The sequence below is a fragment of the Mustela lutreola genome, chromosome 13 (genome assembly GCF_030435805.1).
Source record: "Mustela lutreola isolate mMusLut2 chromosome 13, mMusLut2.pri, whole genome shotgun sequence".
NCBI classification, from domain to species: Eukaryota; Metazoa; Chordata; class Mammalia; order Carnivora; family Mustelidae; genus Mustela; species Mustela lutreola.
The window spans coordinates 53,620,924-53,640,404 of record NC_081302.1 but is presented as its reverse complement, the minus strand read 5'-3'; the positions used below and the strand labels follow the sequence as shown (position 1 = coordinate 53,640,404).

Genomic DNA, 19,481 nt, shown 5'->3' with positions numbered 1-19,481 from the left:
CAGATTCAGCCCTTACTTTCTATATAATGATATAATAATCATTCTTTACAATGGAATGGTATCAGGCCCTGATTCATACAATTACAGATTATTCTCCTGGTTTGGCCAACCCTGGGTCCTAAGACTTACAGTTCAAAACTTGCTCTTGACTTAGGAAGGGATACAGTCATGAGAAACCTATGGGATTTTATATCAGGTATATTTTGTCAGTAAACAGAAAAGAAAGTGAGAACTTAAATAAGATAGCACAAATGAAAGCATTTATAAATGCAAGTATGTGGTATTACTATTGTTATAGGCACCATAGCAGTCAATAAAATTAGACGAGGTAATTTAATATGTTGAGTATTTGAATTTAAACTCTATATTTTAGAAAAACTTTAGCCTTTCTACATTTTGGTAACTACCTAAATTCCTCAACCCAGATAACTACTTTATTATAGGGCCCAGCCTTTATAAACATACAGGAATATCCAATAGAAAGATATGAAGAAAGAGCCCAAACCTTTACTGAAGAATGTGCCTCCTGGAAGTTACCATTGGATGAAATTAACTTAGTCTGTGACATTGCTACATCACATGGTATGTCAATTTACTCTTTTGATTTTTCCTTCCTGCATTGATTTTTTTTTTAAAGAGGGACTAAAAGAACCTCTAAACATCAAGAAGTCTATGATAGACTCAGGAACTGTGTCATTTTTGGATTAGATAGTAATTGTATGTAATTTAGAACTAATTTCCTATAATAACCTAACAAAATACTATTGTGGAATCCACTTACGCCCTGCTAAGTTTGTGAGCATATATCTGTTTCTCATTATAAGTGTAGCACAAAGTTAAACATACCCAGGCATGTGCTAAAAATAGAAGGGGAAAAGAAAAAGAGAAACATTGGATATGGGGGCATGGATTCCAGTTTGATGATTACATGAAATATGAAAGAGCTGGAGTGATTTGCAGTCATTAAAGTTATTGTAAAGAATGGCGAATAAAGGATGTGAATTTTTGGCATCTGCTTTTCTGGACTGTTGCCATTACCTCCTGATTCATGCAGCGTGCCCTGGCTACGTTTTGGCAGAAGTTTTCAATTGATGGCAGTTACTAAGGTCCTATAAAACAGAGATGATGACAGGAGAAAGGGAGAGACTCACTTGCCTAAAATGGGGATTGCTGAGGCAAGTTTTTGCTATCAGTTCAATGAGTATTGTTTATTCCTAAAATCAGCTTTGTTAAAAAAAAATATGTGTTTTAAAAATATACAGAGATGGGGTCCCTGGGTGGCTCAGTGGGTAAAGCCTCTGCCTTCAGCTCAGGTCATGATCCCAGGGTCCTGGGATCGAGCCCCGCATTGGGCTCTCCTCTTGGCGGGGTGCCTGCTCCCCCCCCACACCCACCTCTCTGCCTACTTGTGATCTCGATCTCTCTCTCTCTCTTTCTCTCTGAGTCAATTTAAAAAAAAATACAGAGTTTTTTTTGTTAACAGACTGGTGCTCTTGTGAAGATATCTTACATTCACTAGTAGGGACTATATATGGATTTTGAACTTTGGCCCCTTGTTGCATCTCTTGGGATTGGAAATGAGTATGCCATGACCCTCCACCCCACACCTGTGAGAGGCTTCGCTAGTCAGGAGCGCTTTTGTGGTTAGACTTTGTGCTGGCCTTGACCGTTTCCAAACATCCTTCCAGGCAGCTGCTGTCAGTCAGAGTTAGCCCTTAAAAACAAAACCCAGATGCTGTCCTTCCTATTACTTAACTCTCTCTTTCAGTATTGTCCACTTATTCAAATTAGAGTTCTGTTGCTTTTTTCCTTTGGTTTTTTCCCTCTTCTGTAGTTGTTAGAGAAAAGCTTAGAATCAGAGTTAATTTATAGATATCTGTCTCCTAATCAGTCCATCTACAGATCATCGGCTGAGTTCCAACTGTGTGCTCTGTCTCGTGATTCAGATTGCACTGGACATGTTAACCAGTCAGAAAATCTTGTGCAGACCACAAAATTAACACCTTTTGTCATTCCAGAAAATGAGGAAAATACCCTCTACGTAGTTGCATGCAATCCCATCACCTTATACTTCATGAACATGACCGGGAAAAGTGGCTACTTGGCGGACTTCTCTGACATCTTCCCAAGAATAGCCGGTAGGGTTTGGCACCCATTTGTGACAGTGGCACCTCTGGGAAATCCCCTCAAGGGTCAAGTGATTCTCCATGAGCAGCAGGTAAGGCTCGTGTAAGGTTTTTGCATACTTATGGTCACCTAGTATCCACCATACCGAGCATATTATTCATTCGGCAAATATAGATCATGTGCCTGTTACTGGAGATGCTGCAGCAAACAGAACACAAAAATCTTTGGCCTGAAAAGCTTATATTCTGGTGCAGGAAGGTAGGAATCATTAAATAAACAAAAGAAATCATTAAATAGTATCTCAAGTTAGAAGATGAGAAGCAAGGGAGAGTAAAGTAGAAGGCTGGCAGGAAGATCGACATTTAAAATAGGGTGGATGAGCAGGGTTTGCCTAAATGAGGAGGGGATGCCTAAGCAAAGACTTAGGGGAAGTGAGGGGGAGAACAGATATCTGAAATAAGAGAGTTCTAGGCAAAGGGAATGTAAGTTCAGAGGCCCAGTGGCTAGAGCATGGTTTTGTTCCATCTTTAAAGAAATATGGTGGGGAAGATAGTGTGAGGGGGAGAGTATAGGGAGGTGAGGTCACAGAGATTGCTCAGCTGGCTGGGGAAGGGGCATGGTGCCGGGGATGGAGAAGCAGATGGTGCAGAGCCTCCTCAACCATTGTAATGTCCTGGGTCCTGCCTAGGGGAGGAGGAGGAACAAGTTAGAGCATTTCAAGCGGAGGAGTAGCATGACCTGACCTACATTTTTTTTTTTTTTTAAGATTTTATTTATTTATTTGTCAGAGAGAGAGCGAGTGAGAGCAAGCACAGGCAGACAGAGTCAGAGGGAGAAGCAGGCTCCCTGCGGAGCAAGGAGCCCGATGTGGGACTTGATCCCATGACGCTTGATCCCATGACCTGAGCTGAAGGCAGCTGCTTAACCAACTGAGCCACCCAGGCGTCCCCTGACCTACATTTTTAAGAATTTCTCTGGCTCCTCCACAGTGAATAGTCTTTAGGTGCTGAGGCAGAATGAAGGAGACTAGTTAAGAAATTTTTGCTATGATCCAGCAAGAGATCATTGCAGTTTAGAGAAGGAAGGTTGTCGGTAATGATGGATTTGGGATGTATATTGAAGGTAGAGCCAACAGGATTTCCTACCAGATCAAATGCAGGGGGTGAAAGAGGGTAGAGTTAATTAAGGGCAACTTCAAGGTTTAGGGCCTGAGCAACTGAAAGGATGGAGTCACCATCAGTTGAGATGAGGAATTGATTTGGCAGGGATTAGACCTTGGGTTAAATCTGAGATGCCTGTCAGACATCCAGTAGATGAGTCTGGAGGTAGGTGGAACTCAGAATAGGAAATATAAATCTGTGGTCCTTCGCAGACAAATGTTATTAAAAACCATGAGACTGAAAGAGGTCACCAAGGGAGTGATGGTGAGGAGAGAAGTCTAAGCTCTGGGGCAGTGAAATACTAAGAAATCAGGGAGACACAGGGAAAATCAGCCAAGGGTATTAAAGATGAGTGGCCAGCGAAGTAGATGGATGGACCAGGGGTGTGGTGTCCCAGAAAGCAAGTGATGAACCTTTCAAGGATTACTAACGCTGGCAATGTACTAAATAAAGTTGACATACTTTATTTCATGTTATTCTTCCAGCAGCACATTTAGGCCTCCCTTACCCTTATTTACATGGGAGAAAGTGGAGGCTCAGAGAGTTCAGATAACCTGCCCAGTAAACACATGGGAAAACTGAGATTCAAACCTAATTGGATTGGCCCCACCAGAATTAAATTTCATCCACCCTCCCACTCGGCAGCCACTTGGGGAAAAGAATAGCCTGAATAATTAAAAAGTATTGACAATAGGAAGATATTAAAGAAATGCAAAATTGTTATTTACAAGTATTTAAAGTCACCAGGAGAGCAAAGTGTTACCAAGAAACAATACTTTTAGACCATGTCTAATCAAGAGGAAATACTGCATAAATAACATGTTGGTGTTTCACTGAGTCAGTAAGTCAACTTTAACTTTGGGCCTCTCATAATTATCATAAATTCTGAGTTAAATTTTTTTCTGATTATCACTTTTTAAAAATTTTTCACTTTCTCCTCCAGGCAAAGTTTATAAATATCCATATATTGCTTATAAAAATTTGTGTCCAGCGCATAGAATATGGGTTTTACTTTTTAGGTGTCTAATAAAATATCAATGCCATTGAATTGAATTCCACAACGAGAAGAATCTGTCATAAAAAGCACAAGATATCTTGGCAATTTTTAATTCAGTAAGCCAGTCGCATTTCAGTAAGAATCTAAATTTGGAGTATTTATTCAAACAATCCTGCCTAATTTTCAGCTCTCAAATTAACTGTCAAATCTACATAAACCAATTCTTTGTTAAGTCCTAGGTTTTTATGTTGCTAGCGAGTATTATATTTTCTCAAAAGAGCCAACCATTTGGCAACATTGCTGATTAATACTCTTGAGTGCAAAGAGGTGCCTAACTTCCATAGCAGCCCTTGGCCTCCTGGCATTCTTGCATTCTACCACCTGACTTGGCCCTTTGACTACAGTCTGAACCGTTTTCTAGAAAACTACCTCAGCACCCTTGAGCAAGCATGCACAGCTTATGAGAATACTTCACTGGACTCTGAACTGCCTCTTTTCCCAGAGAGGGTATCTTAGCTGCCTATTCTATATTATGGCCCTGTTTAGGAGGTAAGACCTCTTTGATTCCAAATGAACAGCATGCATCTGTAAAATTTAACAAATGGCAAATAATTTTGATCAACTAACAAATGAGTGCACTGCCCTCAATTCCTTTTTCCCCATTCTGCCCTCCCTGAAAGCAGAGCTAAAATATTGTAGAGAAATACTCCCATTAATTCTTCTGTGCCTTGTCTTTATAAAGCTTTGCTGTGGATGTATTTCCCTGGCTTAAAAAGTTGCTCAAAACTTCCTTGCTAAAATAAAATCATAAGTGAGGAAAGGGAAACTTTGCCATGCCTAAAAATAAAGACCCTCCTCCATTCCCCCTCCCCTGCCATGAGATTACTTATTTCATCTGTATAAAGTTTAGAATTTCAGACTTTAGGACATTGAGGTCATCCAGAGGTTACTTTTCTCCCAGTCAGATACAAACATAACGAAATTGCTCCCTTGCTTCTCCTCCCTCCCCCCTTGAAGGAGCACCAAAGCCACGGTTACATGTACTCAGATGTGACGCAAAATTCTATTTTTAAACTCAGACAGAATATATTATTAGTCACTTACAGAAGGAAACCATTAACATCTAAAAGGACAGAGCAACAGAACTCCTTCATGTTGCCGATTGCTTCTAAAACAGTCTAAATACAACAATGGCTGGAAATTTATATATTTTCTGTCACTTAGAAAGATACAGTTTTTCAGGCCACTTTTGCCAAATTATGCACATATGAGTATTAGACCTTAAAAAGGAAGAAAAATGCAAAAGCATACTTATTTTTTCTGCTTAATCGTATCTGTTTAATCATCTGCTTATTCTTCTGCTTAATCATGTTTTGGAATCAAACATTATTTTTAGGACTTTCTTTTGCTTAGAAGAGTTAATATTATCCCGATTTGCTAAAGTGCTAAGAATTCATGTTAATGTTCATATTTATCATACGAGAAAGATTTTCTCCTTTAAAAAGTACTTTCTAAAAAAAAGATTTAACCTAGAATGGAGGCTGTAAATTTTTTAACTTAATACATTTTCTTAAGTAAAACTTTTAAGGTATTGTCATCATTTCCAAACTTATAGAGGCCAGAAATAATACTTCTTATAGGAAGTGATGATTTTAATAATATCCCTAACACATTCTGAATGGGGAATCGCATATTATACCAATGATGCACTCGAAGAGTGATGTTTGCAGAGAAGCTTAGGTTCTGTCAACATGCTTAGTGGGATTTTTTACTACACCCAAGATTCAGAGTGAAGGAATCTATGTGGTACAAATACGACTTTAACGCTTGAGCAGTTCAATAAAATTAGCTCATCAAATAAACTTGAAACCACATGATGAGGTCGCAGATTTGCAGATGAATCATCAGACTCTTTGCATTTGTTTTTATTTCCAACTGGACTATGTAAGTCAGAGTAAGGGTCATGGTTAATTCATCATTGTGTTCTCCTCTGTGCTTTAAACATAAGCTGCCCAGTAACTATTAAAGGACAAGGAAACAGACACTTCTTACTTGTTTCCTATATTTTGCAGACTATATATTAATTCTTGGGTGCTTCATTTTCCCCAAAGAAAGTTTTTTTTTGTTTTGTTTTGTTTTGGTTTTTTTTTGACAGACAGAGATCACAAGTAGGCAGAGAGACAGGCAGAGAGAAAGGAAGGGAAGCAGACTCCCTGCTGAGCAGAGAGCCGGTGTGGGGCTCAATTCCAGGACCCTGGAATCATGACCTGAGCTGAAGGCAAAGGCTTTAACCCACTGAACCCAAAGAAAGTTTTTGAAATGAAAAGTTCATAGGGGTTAGGATAACTGGAGGAGCCTCAAATTTAAACAAAACAAAACAAAGAAGACAGTTGCATAACAATGAGGCCTGACTTAAAGGTGCCCTTTTTGTAAACCTTTTTGTTTAATCTTCAAGGGTCTTTAAATTTTCACCAAAGAAAGCCAAGTTCATTGCATCTCTTTAAAATATTTCATCTTATAGAACACCTAGGTGGCTCATTCACCTAAACAGCTGCCTTGGGCTCAGATCATGATGCCAGTATCCTGGAATTGAGTCCCATATGGGGGTGGGGGTCCTTGCTCAGCAGGGAGCCTGCTTCTCCCTCTGTCTCTGCCCCCCCCACTGCCCTTCATGTTCTCTCTCTCTCTCTGTGTCTCAAATAAATAATCTTTTAAATAATGATAATAATAAATAATAAAATAAAATATTTCATCTTTTCTGACTTTCTCAATTTTAAGTTCTTATTCATATGTTTCTGTTCATTGATTTTAATGCTTAAGGTTTATTTTTTTAAAAATTTCTTGAAAAAATGCTAATTACTGAGATTATTACTTCGTTTACAAAACTGTGATTAATAATACTGGAGAAATCTCTTTGTATATTATTGTGGTACCAACTCTGAGTTATTAAAGCTTAGCGAATTTTAAAATGAAGAAACACTCATTATGAGCTAGGTTCTTAGGATCCTTGATCTTTTCTTGCTAACCCATCTTTTTTATCATGTACGTCTCTTCTGAAATAAACCTGGATGTGAGAAGCTAAAGTGAGATTTAATATGCACAACATAAGACAGTTTTCAACAAAATACTCTTTAAGTGTAGTTTCAATAAAACTAAATGGACTTTAAAAATTATCGATCCTCTTAGTTTCCTCAAGAATACAATAAAACAGAATCATGGTTAAAGTAGTCTATATTTAGAAGGAGATGGTTTTAAGATAAAATCTTCAAAGATAATACATTCTGCATTACATAATTTGAAATACCTTCCTATAACCATCTCATACTTTACATTCTATATTAAGGAAAACCATTCAGTGTCTTTATTCACTCAGTATTGTCATCTTTCCTTTGATTTACCACTGTATCTTTTATTACCAGGTTGCCAAGAGGCTGCTGCTTTTAAAAAAAGAAAAGAAACAAATCTTGAGCTTCTAACTCTTCTCTTTATTTCCAGAGCAATGTCATCCTATTATTGGATACCACTGGCCAAGCCCTTCGACGTCTCGTCCTCCCTTCAGAAGAGAGTCCATCTAAGAAACCTTCCTGGTGGAACAAGGAGGAGACGGTAAGCTACACCCAACTTGCCCAGCAAATTGCCAAGGATTTCTGGAGCTTTCTACCTTAAAGATACATGCCTGCCTATCTCTCTCCATACCTGTGGTTTACTACTACACCCTACAAGAGAATTTTCTTACTATGCACGCATAGATGTTCATGTCCTATAAATAGACATAGATACACATATAATTAAGTAACCAATAACTTCTTGTTTGTAGATGTCATATGTACATGAAGACTTCTCAGGACTGAACTATAATAATAATAGAACATCATGAACTTTCTAAAACATGATATTCGTGACAAGTTCCTGACCATGTAGACACTGAACTGTTTTCAAGTTATATGTTTATATTTTGGATTTATGTAATAAACTGATGTCTAAGATACCTGATTGCACCTACTAGATGAATAAACGTTTGAATACATTAACTAAATTAAACTAGTAAGTTAAGTACAAGGCCAGTCCAAGAAAACTTATTAGAAAAAGTAAGACTTACTTTTTGCCCTGCAAAAGAACATAATTAAGTCTTAAAAGACCATGAAAAAAAAAAAACAGATAATTTAAATCCTATAAATGTATCCAAATCTACAAAAAATAACCCAGCATTTCTTGTGTGTTTATGTCATGGTATAAATTCCATAGTTAATCACCAGATAGCAGGTTTATTTCTAACCCGTATTTGGCATTATTTTTAAAATCTTTATCCTAAAGATGAAATAAATTTTAAAAATATATTTTGATCCACATTACCATAAGAGTCTCGAAGCAAATAAAGAGGTAGCTTCTCAAGGAATTACGTGTTTATATGTCAAAGAACTTTATTTAAGGGAAAAGAGCCGAAGAGACATGACTGCATCTCACACATTTAATGTGAATATTTTGTTTTTTCTTTAGGAAACTTATAAAATGTGTAAAGAATTTTCACACAAAAACTGGCTAGTATTCTACAAAGAAAATGGGTGAGCTCTTTGTTATAGAAGATTTAAACTGGAATCTTTATTTTGCCCACTCTCTTTCCTCATTTAATTATACTTCCTTATTATAAAACCAATGTAACCAAATTGCAAATGTTTTATTGTAAAAGCAACTCTTCCCACACTGTAGAACATTTAAAAACAGACCTAAGAACAGACAGTGCTGGGGGTGCCTGGGTGGCTCAGTTGGTTAAGCTTTCAACTCTTGATTTCGGCTCAGGTCATGACCCCGGGTCGTGAGATTGAACCCCATGTCCAGCTCTGTGCTGGGTGCTTAAGATTCTCTCTCTCTCCCTCTGGCTCCCCTCCCCAGTTGTCTCAATTACCATTTTTCTTTGTCATTATTTAGTTTTGAACACCTTCTTCTTAGCATTTGCGTGATAGATCATGAAATGACTGTGCCATCATTACTCAACCATTATCCTCACCATTTCCTTTCAGATAGTTTTCTTCTCCTCTTTCAGGAACAGCCTGACTGTGCTGGATGTCCTAGAAGGGCGAACTCACACCATCTCACTTCCCATCAACGTCAAGACAGTGTTTCTTGTAGCAGAGGACAAGTGGCTTCTGGTGGAAGACAAAACAAACCAGTGGGTAGATCTACATGGCATCTCATGGAATGTACCATAGCTCAGCCATATTTATCAGTTATCCAGAATCCTTACTGTTCTGACTTCCAGTATCCATCTTTTAACAGTTTCTGAATTTGGTATCTCTGTAGGAGAAAGAAGAAAGGGTGGGGAAAAATTAAAATAAATATTACTTCACAGAGTAATTATGAAAGTGTTTCAGAGAATGACATGGAAATTAATAGTAAAATCATAATGACTTTTATATATGATCCATATTCTTCAGATTTTTTTCCTATTAGTACATTGGGAATCCTCAGTATTCTTGCCAAACTAGAGATACTTCAAAATAGATTTTTGATTTATCCTCTCTTCAGAGGGCCTTAGTCTCTGTCCTAGAGCTGTTGCCTTTTGGGAGCTTCCCAGAATTCACCTCTTAGAAGTTTCTTCTTCATTTTATGTTGGTTGCTCTTAGTTACGTTCATGTTTGTGCTGCTTCCCCACACTTGACTGTATATGTCTTGAGGAAAGGGACATTAGCTGCACTTGGCATAAGTAGGGTGCACAGAGAATTTTGAGTCTCCCTGCCTCATTCATTACCTCTACTGACTAAATACAGATTCTCTCTGCCCCTAGGGCGACAAGCAGAAATATCCTGCTGCAAAAGATTTCTGGCTATTTATACATCCCTATTTTAGAATTCTTAAAAATAAGTAGATCAAGGGAATTACAGTGCTGAGGGCTTCTGTCCCTCAGCTAGTCACAAGTAAGAGGCCAGATTCTCACTCGTTGTGCTGGCTGATCAAAATCATATCAAGAGCAGGTTCCATGATAATGGGGGTGTGTCACTTTAGGGTTGCTCCTCTCCCCCCCACCCCGCAAGCCCTTCCTCTTAAACGAAGTACTGGATTTTAGTTCCTATTTATTACTGCATTATCATGCACTGCTCCCTGTCGACAGTGCTGAGAAGTTATGTGTTAATTCACAACAGAACTCTGAAACTGCAAATTATACTCAGAATATAAAAACAAAGCTTTGGAGTTGGGGGGGTGTGGAATTCTGACCTTTCATAGTCTGGACTCACAATTATTAAAGAGGAAAAACTATTCACATAGATGTTTTGTTTATTTTCAGGAAATATCTTTTAAGTAAGCCTGCACACATTGACTCTGAGGTTAGTGGGGTTTGCCAGCTGTACGTGTTGAAAGAGGAGCCACCTAGCACAGGATTTGGAGTTATACAAGGTAAATTCCCTTTGCTTTGTGCTTAGGGCTGTGTGCTGTGCCCTTAGAGTCCTCCAGAATCATTTAAGAACAATAACATCAACATATGTTAAATTTATGCCCAAAAGAAAGAACTTAGTAATTACATTAGAATTAGTAAATAAGAATATACTATCTTTTCACTTCTTTGAATTTTTTGAACTGAGAAATCAGAATTTCTCTATGCATTTAGGTTCCAAGTCCATTAGTCTTCTAGTGTAGCATCTTTTCTTTTTTTTAACACAGGCCCTCAGGATTTCTACTTAATTCATCACCATTTGGGGGGAGTGGGGGCGGTGAGTAGTACTTAGAAAAAACCTAAAACATACCATTACCAGTGGGGTGGGTCAGTTTCACGTCTTTATTGCAGGGTGCTATTAATGGTAATATAAATATTGCTAATCAAATTTTGAATTCAATAAATACTTGCATTCACTTAGAGGAGATGCCTTGATTGTAAAAACTGACTTTTCTCAACCAAAAGGCCATGAATATAATTTAAAGTGTTTTCTCTTTTTTTAACTTGTGCTTTTCCTTTTGAGTTGGTGAGAATGAAATCTTGCAAAAATTAATTCCTGAAGCATTTTAGGGGCATATGGTATCTAATGTTTCTCTGACACTTCAGAAGCAGATCTCAGCATACCTCATAAAATTTCAAGTGATCAACTATCATCTGAAAATTTAAGTTCAGCTGTGGGACAAAAGATTGCCTCTCCTAACCGAATTCTCTCAGATGAGAATAGTTATGCTACTGTTGTTATTGGCTTCCCAGATCTCATGGTAAGCACCAGTTTTTTTTTCAATTATTGAATAAATATTTCTTCTCTCCAGTTCAGGCTATGATGTGTAAGGCTGTTTGAGGGTTAGTTAAAAATGTAATGATATTATGGTATACATTTTAGATCAAGTCTGTATTACAAATCAGTCATTAGAAAGTACATTCTACTTTCATTGCTTTTTTAAAATTGGCATTTAAAGGGTAATGTAATTATGTAACTTAGTAAGGGGAAACCAGTATTCTCCATACATGGGAGTCCCTGTGACACAGTGAAATGTTTAAACTACTGATGGTAATTTTACATCATGTCGTCTTAATGTGTGCTCATGTAATCTGTCAAGAGGAACATTTGAGACTAACAAAATAACATGTCTTCTAGAGTTTTTTAAAGTTTAATTAGTTGGGGGGTCTCATTACTATAGATTAAATGTTTTCAGCACTTGTGAACATCAGTTCACTTTCCATTGAGTTTTGCTCTGCTTTATCATATGTTTGCAGTATCCAGATTATGGTGATAATTTCAGCTTAATTTGTTCTTAGGTTGTCCTTTCTGCTATTATGTACTGTTATCTGTAAAGAAGGGGCTATTTGTAATTGACTTCAGTGAAACGAGGCACCATCTTCCCCTGATAGAAATGAGGGAAAATTAAATATAAAGGTTATTTAAGTCTAAGATGTCATCTAATAACCTTAGATGTAGCTCCGTGTATTTTGATTTAACATTTAATTTTCATAATTTCCTTTGTGGCTTTTATTTTTTTAATAGAATCATTTAAAGATAAAAATAGCAGCTCTGCTTGATGGTATACCAGTCTCACATAATCTCAGATTTTTAATGTAATTAATGAATGGTGACTATTTCAGGGTATAAGACATCTGAAATCCAAAACCCTGTGGCTTAGGATTTTGCCATATGTCTTCCTAATTATCAACTAAAAAGCATTTGCTATGGTATTATATAACTGAAAATGAAACATGTTGTTGAAATACAGTATCTACAGCAGTCTTGACTGAATGAGAGTTATGTTTAATATGATTTCTTAATGATTGCTGCGATCAGTAGGGAAAATATTAGAGTTGTGTTTCTGAAGGTGGAGTCATTTAAAATATTGATCTTCTGATTGAAGAAATTAGTATAGAAATATACTGTTACTGTAAAAAAATGGTTATAAATTAAAAGTATTTGGCACTGAGTATAAGACAGTTTGTATTAACCCTATAGAAATCCTTTATAACCAGAAGGACTCGTGACCTTATTAAATTAAAAGTTTTATCCCCCCTACTTAGTATGGTAACCAATACAAAGGAGGTGTTATTGAATATTTGTTAAGTGAAAAACTAGGGTCAGTTAGGCAGCCTTTCAACATTTTATGATAACAATTGTATTTTTTAGACCCTAATACAAAAATCAGGCATTGCACTATTCTAAACCCTTTCATACATGACAGGTAATTTTTAAAACAATTTTATAAGGTTTTATAGATGAAGAAATAAAAACAGAGAAGATATATCTCCTAGGCCACAAAAATTATGAGTAAAGGAGCTGGGATTTGAGGTCAAGGGTGACTTACCCTTAAACCTGTATCCTTTCTCCCATACCACAGTGCATTTCTGCTTTGATGTGAATTTCTTTTGACTCTTCATAAAGCTAACAATAAAGGGATATGTCACCTATTAACTTTTTATAACATTATCAGAGGCACCTAAATTATTACAAACTTTTTATCAATTCCTTAACCTAATGCCAAATAGCCATAAAAAACATACAGCAAATATCATCCTTAGTAGTGAAAAATTAAAAGCATTCCTTTTAATATTAAGAATAAGACAAGGGGCACCTGGGTGGCTCAGTGGGTGGCTCACTGCTCGGCAGGGAGCCTGCTTCCTCCTCTCTCTCTGCCTGCCTCTCTGCCTACTTAAGATCTCTGTCTGTCAAATAAATAAATAAAATCTTTAAAAAAAAAAAGAATTAGACAAGATACCATCATCACTTCTATCAAATACTCTATTGAGCATCTCAGATATGATCCATAACAAAATTCTGATAAATTGAATTTCATCAAAATCTAAAACTTCAGCTTTATAAAAGACACTATTAAGAGAATGAAAAGATATGGCTGGGAAAAAATGTTGGCAAATCATATTTCCAACAAAGGACTTGTATCTGAAACATACAAAGATTGCTTAAAACTCGAGAGCAAGAAAACAAATCATCCAATATAGAAAATGGGCAAACAGTATAAGGTGACAGAGGTCAGAGGCTGAGGAGGTGAGGACACCCCATATGGGGGAAGGTGTAACCACCTGTGATGGAAATGAACTCCAGGTAGGATGCAGGTGGTGCCCCTGAGGAGGTGGAGGTAGGGTGTAGGATTTAGGAGCCCAAGTAAGGTGAGGAGGGCGTCCATTCAGGAGCATAGCCCAGTGTTGACTGTCAGGACCAAGCAGAGTAAGGAAGGCATTTGCCTGCGAGGGAAGGTTGGTAGTGGGATGGAATATGAGTCACATTTGGTGGAACTCAGCAATAAAGTAAAAATTTTAAAGATCATGAAGTCTAGTTTCTCACTATTGGAAAAAGGAGTTACAGATAGAGAAAGGAAGAACACTAGAATGAATCCTATAGTCAGCATTGGAATTGAATCTATTTGTGTGAATTCACAGTTTTCAATATATTTAGATAGATACAGAGGTAACAAGGTAAATATAGGGGGGATGACAAAAGACTTGAACACTTGATTTAAGAGGATCCAGAGATTAAGTACAACATCATTAGTTGTACTAATTAGTTGTACTAATGATGTTCAACATCATTAGTCATTCAAGAAATGCAAATTAAAATCAAAATGAGACACAACTACATGTCTAACATAAAAAAATACTGACAAATATCAAATACTAACAAGTATGCAGAGCAAATCCAACTCTCATAAAATTTTATGAAAGAGCAAAGACAATAACCAAGATGTTCCTGAAGAACCAAGTAGAAGCAGTGGTATTTGCCCTACTAAATTTCAAGGCTTACTGTAAAGCTTCAGTAACTAAGACAATGGTATGGACATAGGGGTAGAAAAATAAATAAGAGAATGGAATGATCCCTGGGGCTAATAATACATTATATGTTAATTAAAAAATAAAAAAAGAGGGTGGAATGAAGTGCTGAGCAGCAGATGCATACATACTCAGAACTGTATTTTATAATAGCAGTGTTGATCAGTGCTGTTCGGTATTTGACAGTATTTGGACACTTAGCTATCCATGTGGAAAAAGGATGAATATTAATCTGTGTCTCATGCCATTCACAAAAATAAATCCCAAATGGGTTAAAGACTTAAATGTGAAAGACAAAACTTTAAAATGTTTAGAGAATACATAGGAAAATATCTACGATCTTGGGGTATGTATATAAATACATATGTGGTAAAAAAAAAAAATATATATATATACATATATATATTAAGTAAAGCAAAAGGGAATAAATACACAAAATTCCAGAAGATTTTTAAACATCTAGGGCAGACTGAAGGAAAATGTGAATGGAAAGACACACTCAGGGACTTCAGAATGCCAGAAAGTAGATGAATCAGATATTTATTTCATTTTTAAACTATATTGTTATATTCCCTCTATTAGTTATAGTTCATTTCAACATAAAAAGTATGTTGTGTATTTCACATTTGCCTGAGAAATATGATTACTGGTGAAATAGCTATTTTCTATATGAAATTCAAGAAGGTTAAGAAGTAATTTGATTTTCTTACACTTGTCAAATATAAGTTTACCTCTGGTACCTACTTAAAGGGCTGCATTGTACCAGACGTGGTGAATGTAATTTATAGTACAGTTGGCACTTGAACGACATGGGAGTTAGGGACACTGAACCCCTTCACACAGTTAGAACTCCATGAATAACTTTTGAGTTCCCAAAACTTAACTACTAATAGCCTACAGTTGACTGACAACCTTGTTGATAACATATACAGTCGAGTACACATTTTGTATGTTACGTACATTATGTATGTACAGTAAAGTGAGCTGGAGAAAAGAAAATGTCATTAAGAAAATAATAAGGAAGAGAAAACACATTTACTGTAGTGTAAAAAATCCACGTGTAAGTGGACTGGCACGGTTCAAACTTGTGTTCTTCAGGGGTCAACTCTATTTCAGTACTTCTTTTTGGAGCCCAGCATGGGGCTTGATCTCACGACCCTGAGATCAAGACGTGAGCTGAGATCAGGTGTCAGACACTGAACCGACTGAGCCCGGCACCCCTATATTTCAGTACTCTGATCTTTTCTTTCTTTCAGTCACCCAGTGAAGTCTATTCTTGGAAAAGGCCATCATCCTTGCATAAACCAATTGTCACTGACAGAACATTTTATGGAGGAAAGAAGAAAAGTGAAACTCCAAAACAGAGCAATTGTGTGACTCTTTTAGATACTAATCAGATAGTCAGGATCCTGCCCCCAGGAGAAGTCCCTCTAAAAGATATCTACCCAAAAGGTAAGAAATTTACCAATTCCTAATTTGCCGAGGTAGTAAGGGTAGTTTGCTTTGGGTAGGGATATTTAATTGATTATTATCATTCTGTATGTATAAATGTGAATAATTCTACCAGCATCTGGTAGCTAAAAAGACCTCTGTGCGTACTCAGAAAGTTTTCACTCAGTTTCTCACAGTGTGGTAGAAGGCACTGCTGTTAAAACTCTTCTTCCTTTGCCTTACAGTCTACACAGTAACTTTACTTAGAAGATGCTTTCAGGGGCTTCTGGGTGGCTCAGTCATTAATCATCTGCCTTCAGCTCAGGCTATGATCCCAGGAGTCTTGGGATGGAGTCCCGCATCGGGCTCCCTGCTCAGCAGGGAGTCCGCTTCTCCGTCTCCCTCTTCCGCTCCCCCTGCTTATGCTTGCTCTCTCTCTCTCTCTCTACCTATCTCTGTGTCAAATAAGTAACTAAAATCTTTTTCCAAAAAAAAAAAAGAGAAGAAGCAGATGATTTCAAAGAGACTTTTAGAAATTATTAGACCATAAGGCACAGAAAATGGGGCTGACTTTTGTCTTAAGCTCCCATGATGAAAGGGAGTCATGCAGACTGATCCCCTAAGCAGTGCTCCCAAGAGTCATCTTACATTTATTACTGCAAAACATAGGCCAGGTCCTGTGCCGATCCCTTTTCCTTACTCTTATTTAATCTTCAAATCTCCATTCTGTCATCAGTGTACTCTTGAACTTGTATGCAGGGAAGCTGATGAAGGGAGATAAGATGGCATGCCAAGGGCTGCCCCACCAGTGGCCGGCAGAGCCCAGATCTGCATCACATCTTCCAGTCCCAAGCCTAGGGCTCTTCTCACTGAACTATATGGGCTTTCATCATCAAGGATAATTATGAAAATATTTGCTCATTGAGCCCCTGGTAGTAACATGTTGTCCTATGTTTACATTCGTTATCATCACTGTGGGCTTAATAAATATAATGCTAAATGTATTATATTATAATCTGCTACTGGGTTTGACAAGTCCTGGTTATATCGTAATATTTAGAATTAGTTCCTTCCAAAGAAATCACCGTTTCCTCAAAATGTTTCTTAAGGTAGAAGAGGCAGGTGAATAAAATGACAATCTCAGTACAGTGCTGTGATAGGAATGTTCACAAGGTGATCTATAAAAGGAGAAGCTTATGGTCCAGACTGGTGATTATGAGCTGGCCCTTGAAAAGATGAATGGGAGTGAATCAAATGAAGGAATTATTTCAGGAAGAGGTACCCTGTGTGAAAGGTACAGGGGCATGACACCACTCCAGGAAATACAAGAAATTCTGTACTAGAACTCAGCACACCTGGGAGGCTTCCTTGATAGCTCTTCTCCCTCATCCTCTCTATCTAACCCCATCATAAATTACCTTGTCCTTTTGATACAACCTTACTAATATATTTTGATTCCACCCACTTGACTAAAGTTCTACTACCAATGTCCAAATCACTGCCATCTTAAACTAGAATATTGCAACAGCCTCTGGTGTTTCCTCTTCCATTCTTTCCCATTCTCCACGCATCAGACACAGTGATATTTTTGAAGTATGCCTTTGTTCTTAGGCAGTTAAGGTTAGGTTAGGTTATATATTGTTCAGTTTGTGGATAGTTCTATGAGTTTGACAAACACATACAGTTCTGTTACCATCACCAGAACTGACAGAGAACAGTTCCATCTCCCCAAAAACCTCCCCCAGGCTACTTGCAGTCAGCCTCTTCACCTACTCCCTGTCCCCTGGCCAATCTGATTTCTGTCCTTATGGATTTACCTTTTCCAGAATGGTCATATAAGCGATATCATACAGTATATGGTCTCTCAACTCTGGTTTCTTTCACTGAATATCATGTCTTTGAGAATCATTTCTATCGTTGTGTGTGCCAGTAGTTCATTTTATTGCCAAGTAGTAGTCTCGTGTGTGGATGTGCACACTTTGTCTGTTCACTCACAAGTTGGTGGATAGTTGGATCTTTTCTACTTTTTGACAATAATGTAGGAATGGCATTTTTACATTATATGACAGAAGTGCCAAACTGTTTTACAAAGTGACAATACCTTTTGCATTCCTGTCAGCAAAGAAGTTCTGCTGTCTCCTTGCCAGTATAGTCTGTTTTGCCATTCTAGTGGGTGTGCAGCAATATCTCATTATGATTTTAATTTGCATTTTCCCCAGTGCCTAATGATGTTGAGCATCTTGTCGTATATACCTTCCATAGTGAAATGTCTCAGATTTTTGCCCTTGGGTGATTTGGGTGTTTTTGCTTTTTTTAAGAATTTTGTATGTTCCCTATATATTCAGGGTACATGTCCACTATCCAATATATTCTTTTCAAATATCTTCTCCCATTTTGATGAAAGGAAAACTTCCCTTCTAGAAATTTTATAATTTTAGATTTTACATTTAAGGCTCCATTTTGAGGTAATTTTTTAAATACAGTGCATGGTGTAAATTAAGACTCATTGTTTTGTATGCAGATATTCACTTGTTCCAGCACCATTTGCTGGAAGATCTGTCCTTTCTCTATTGAATTTCAGCTGTTGGACCTCTGCTGAAAATCAACTGACCACATATGTTTGCATCTATTTCTGTATCTTCAGTTGTGTTCCACTGATCTCTGTATCCATCCCTCCACTACTAGCACACTGGATTCCTTTCTAGCTTTGACACCACTTGATAGTGAGTGCATAGATCTTGTAACTGTTGGTAGGGATCAATAGATAGAAAACTACTGAAAGGAAATCAGGGAAAAGGAAGACTTGCAGCTAAATTGACCCCGGAGAATACTTGCTGAAGGCAGGCCAGGATGATTATGGAGGGTGGAGGGCGAGGAACCTGATCACATGTGGAGGGTGGGGGGTTCTGACTTAGAAGGACTCTTGCTGAAAGTGAACGGTACAGAGATGAACACAGAAGCCCAAAAGTTGGAAGAGGATCCAAAGGAGCTCACAGGAGTTCGGTCAAAGGAGATGGTCTTTGTCATCATCTTTATTGATAGCTTCTTCATTGACTTTCACTGGAGAACATTACAGTTGATTCATCTAGTCTCTGTTACACACACTTTCCAGTTTTTGCTGTTACAGATAATGGGCAACAAGTATCCTTGTACCCCTCTCCTTGTGTACATGCTGAGAGTCCACAGGGTACATATCTAAGACTAGAATTACCAGATTGTCTCCCAATGTTGTTCCAGATGCATTAAAGAGGTCCTGATGCTCCCCATCCTTATGTATTCTTGAAGGGATCAGACCTTTCATTATGGTTTCAGTTTATCTTTCCCTAATTTTTAATAACCCCGAGAATCTTTCCATATGTTGTGATTTACTCTTCTGAGAATTGCCTGTTTATATCTTTTGCCATTTTTCTCTTGGTTGCTAGGAATTTTATTTCCCCTCATTTGTTTAAGTAATACTCCTTAAGTATTTCAAATGTACATGAAGTGCTTAGCATGGTATCTGGTACACAGGAAGAATTTTATAAATGTGGGC

At 37.5% G+C, this 19,481-nt stretch overlaps 1 protein-coding gene across 2 annotated transcripts in view; it reads left to right on the top strand.

The window, feature by feature from the left end:
• Nucleotides 1–19,481, top strand: part of VWA8 (von Willebrand factor A domain containing 8) — a 333,728-nt gene that overhangs the window by 221,911 nt on the left and 92,336 nt on the right. For both annotated transcript variants that reach the window (XM_059144521.1, XM_059144520.1), the window contains 8 exons: nucleotides 444–582; nucleotides 2,019–2,218; nucleotides 7,780–7,890; nucleotides 8,782–8,846; nucleotides 9,326–9,451; nucleotides 10,565–10,674; nucleotides 11,318–11,472; nucleotides 15,775–15,970. In XM_059144521.1, coding sequence (XP_059000504.1) covers nucleotides 444–582; nucleotides 2,019–2,218; nucleotides 7,780–7,890; nucleotides 8,782–8,846; nucleotides 9,326–9,451; nucleotides 10,565–10,674; nucleotides 11,318–11,472; nucleotides 15,775–15,970 — 1,102 coding nt within the window. The remainder of the gene's footprint in view (nucleotides 1–443; nucleotides 583–2,018; nucleotides 2,219–7,779; nucleotides 7,891–8,781; nucleotides 8,847–9,325; nucleotides 9,452–10,564; nucleotides 10,675–11,317; nucleotides 11,473–15,774; nucleotides 15,971–19,481) is intronic.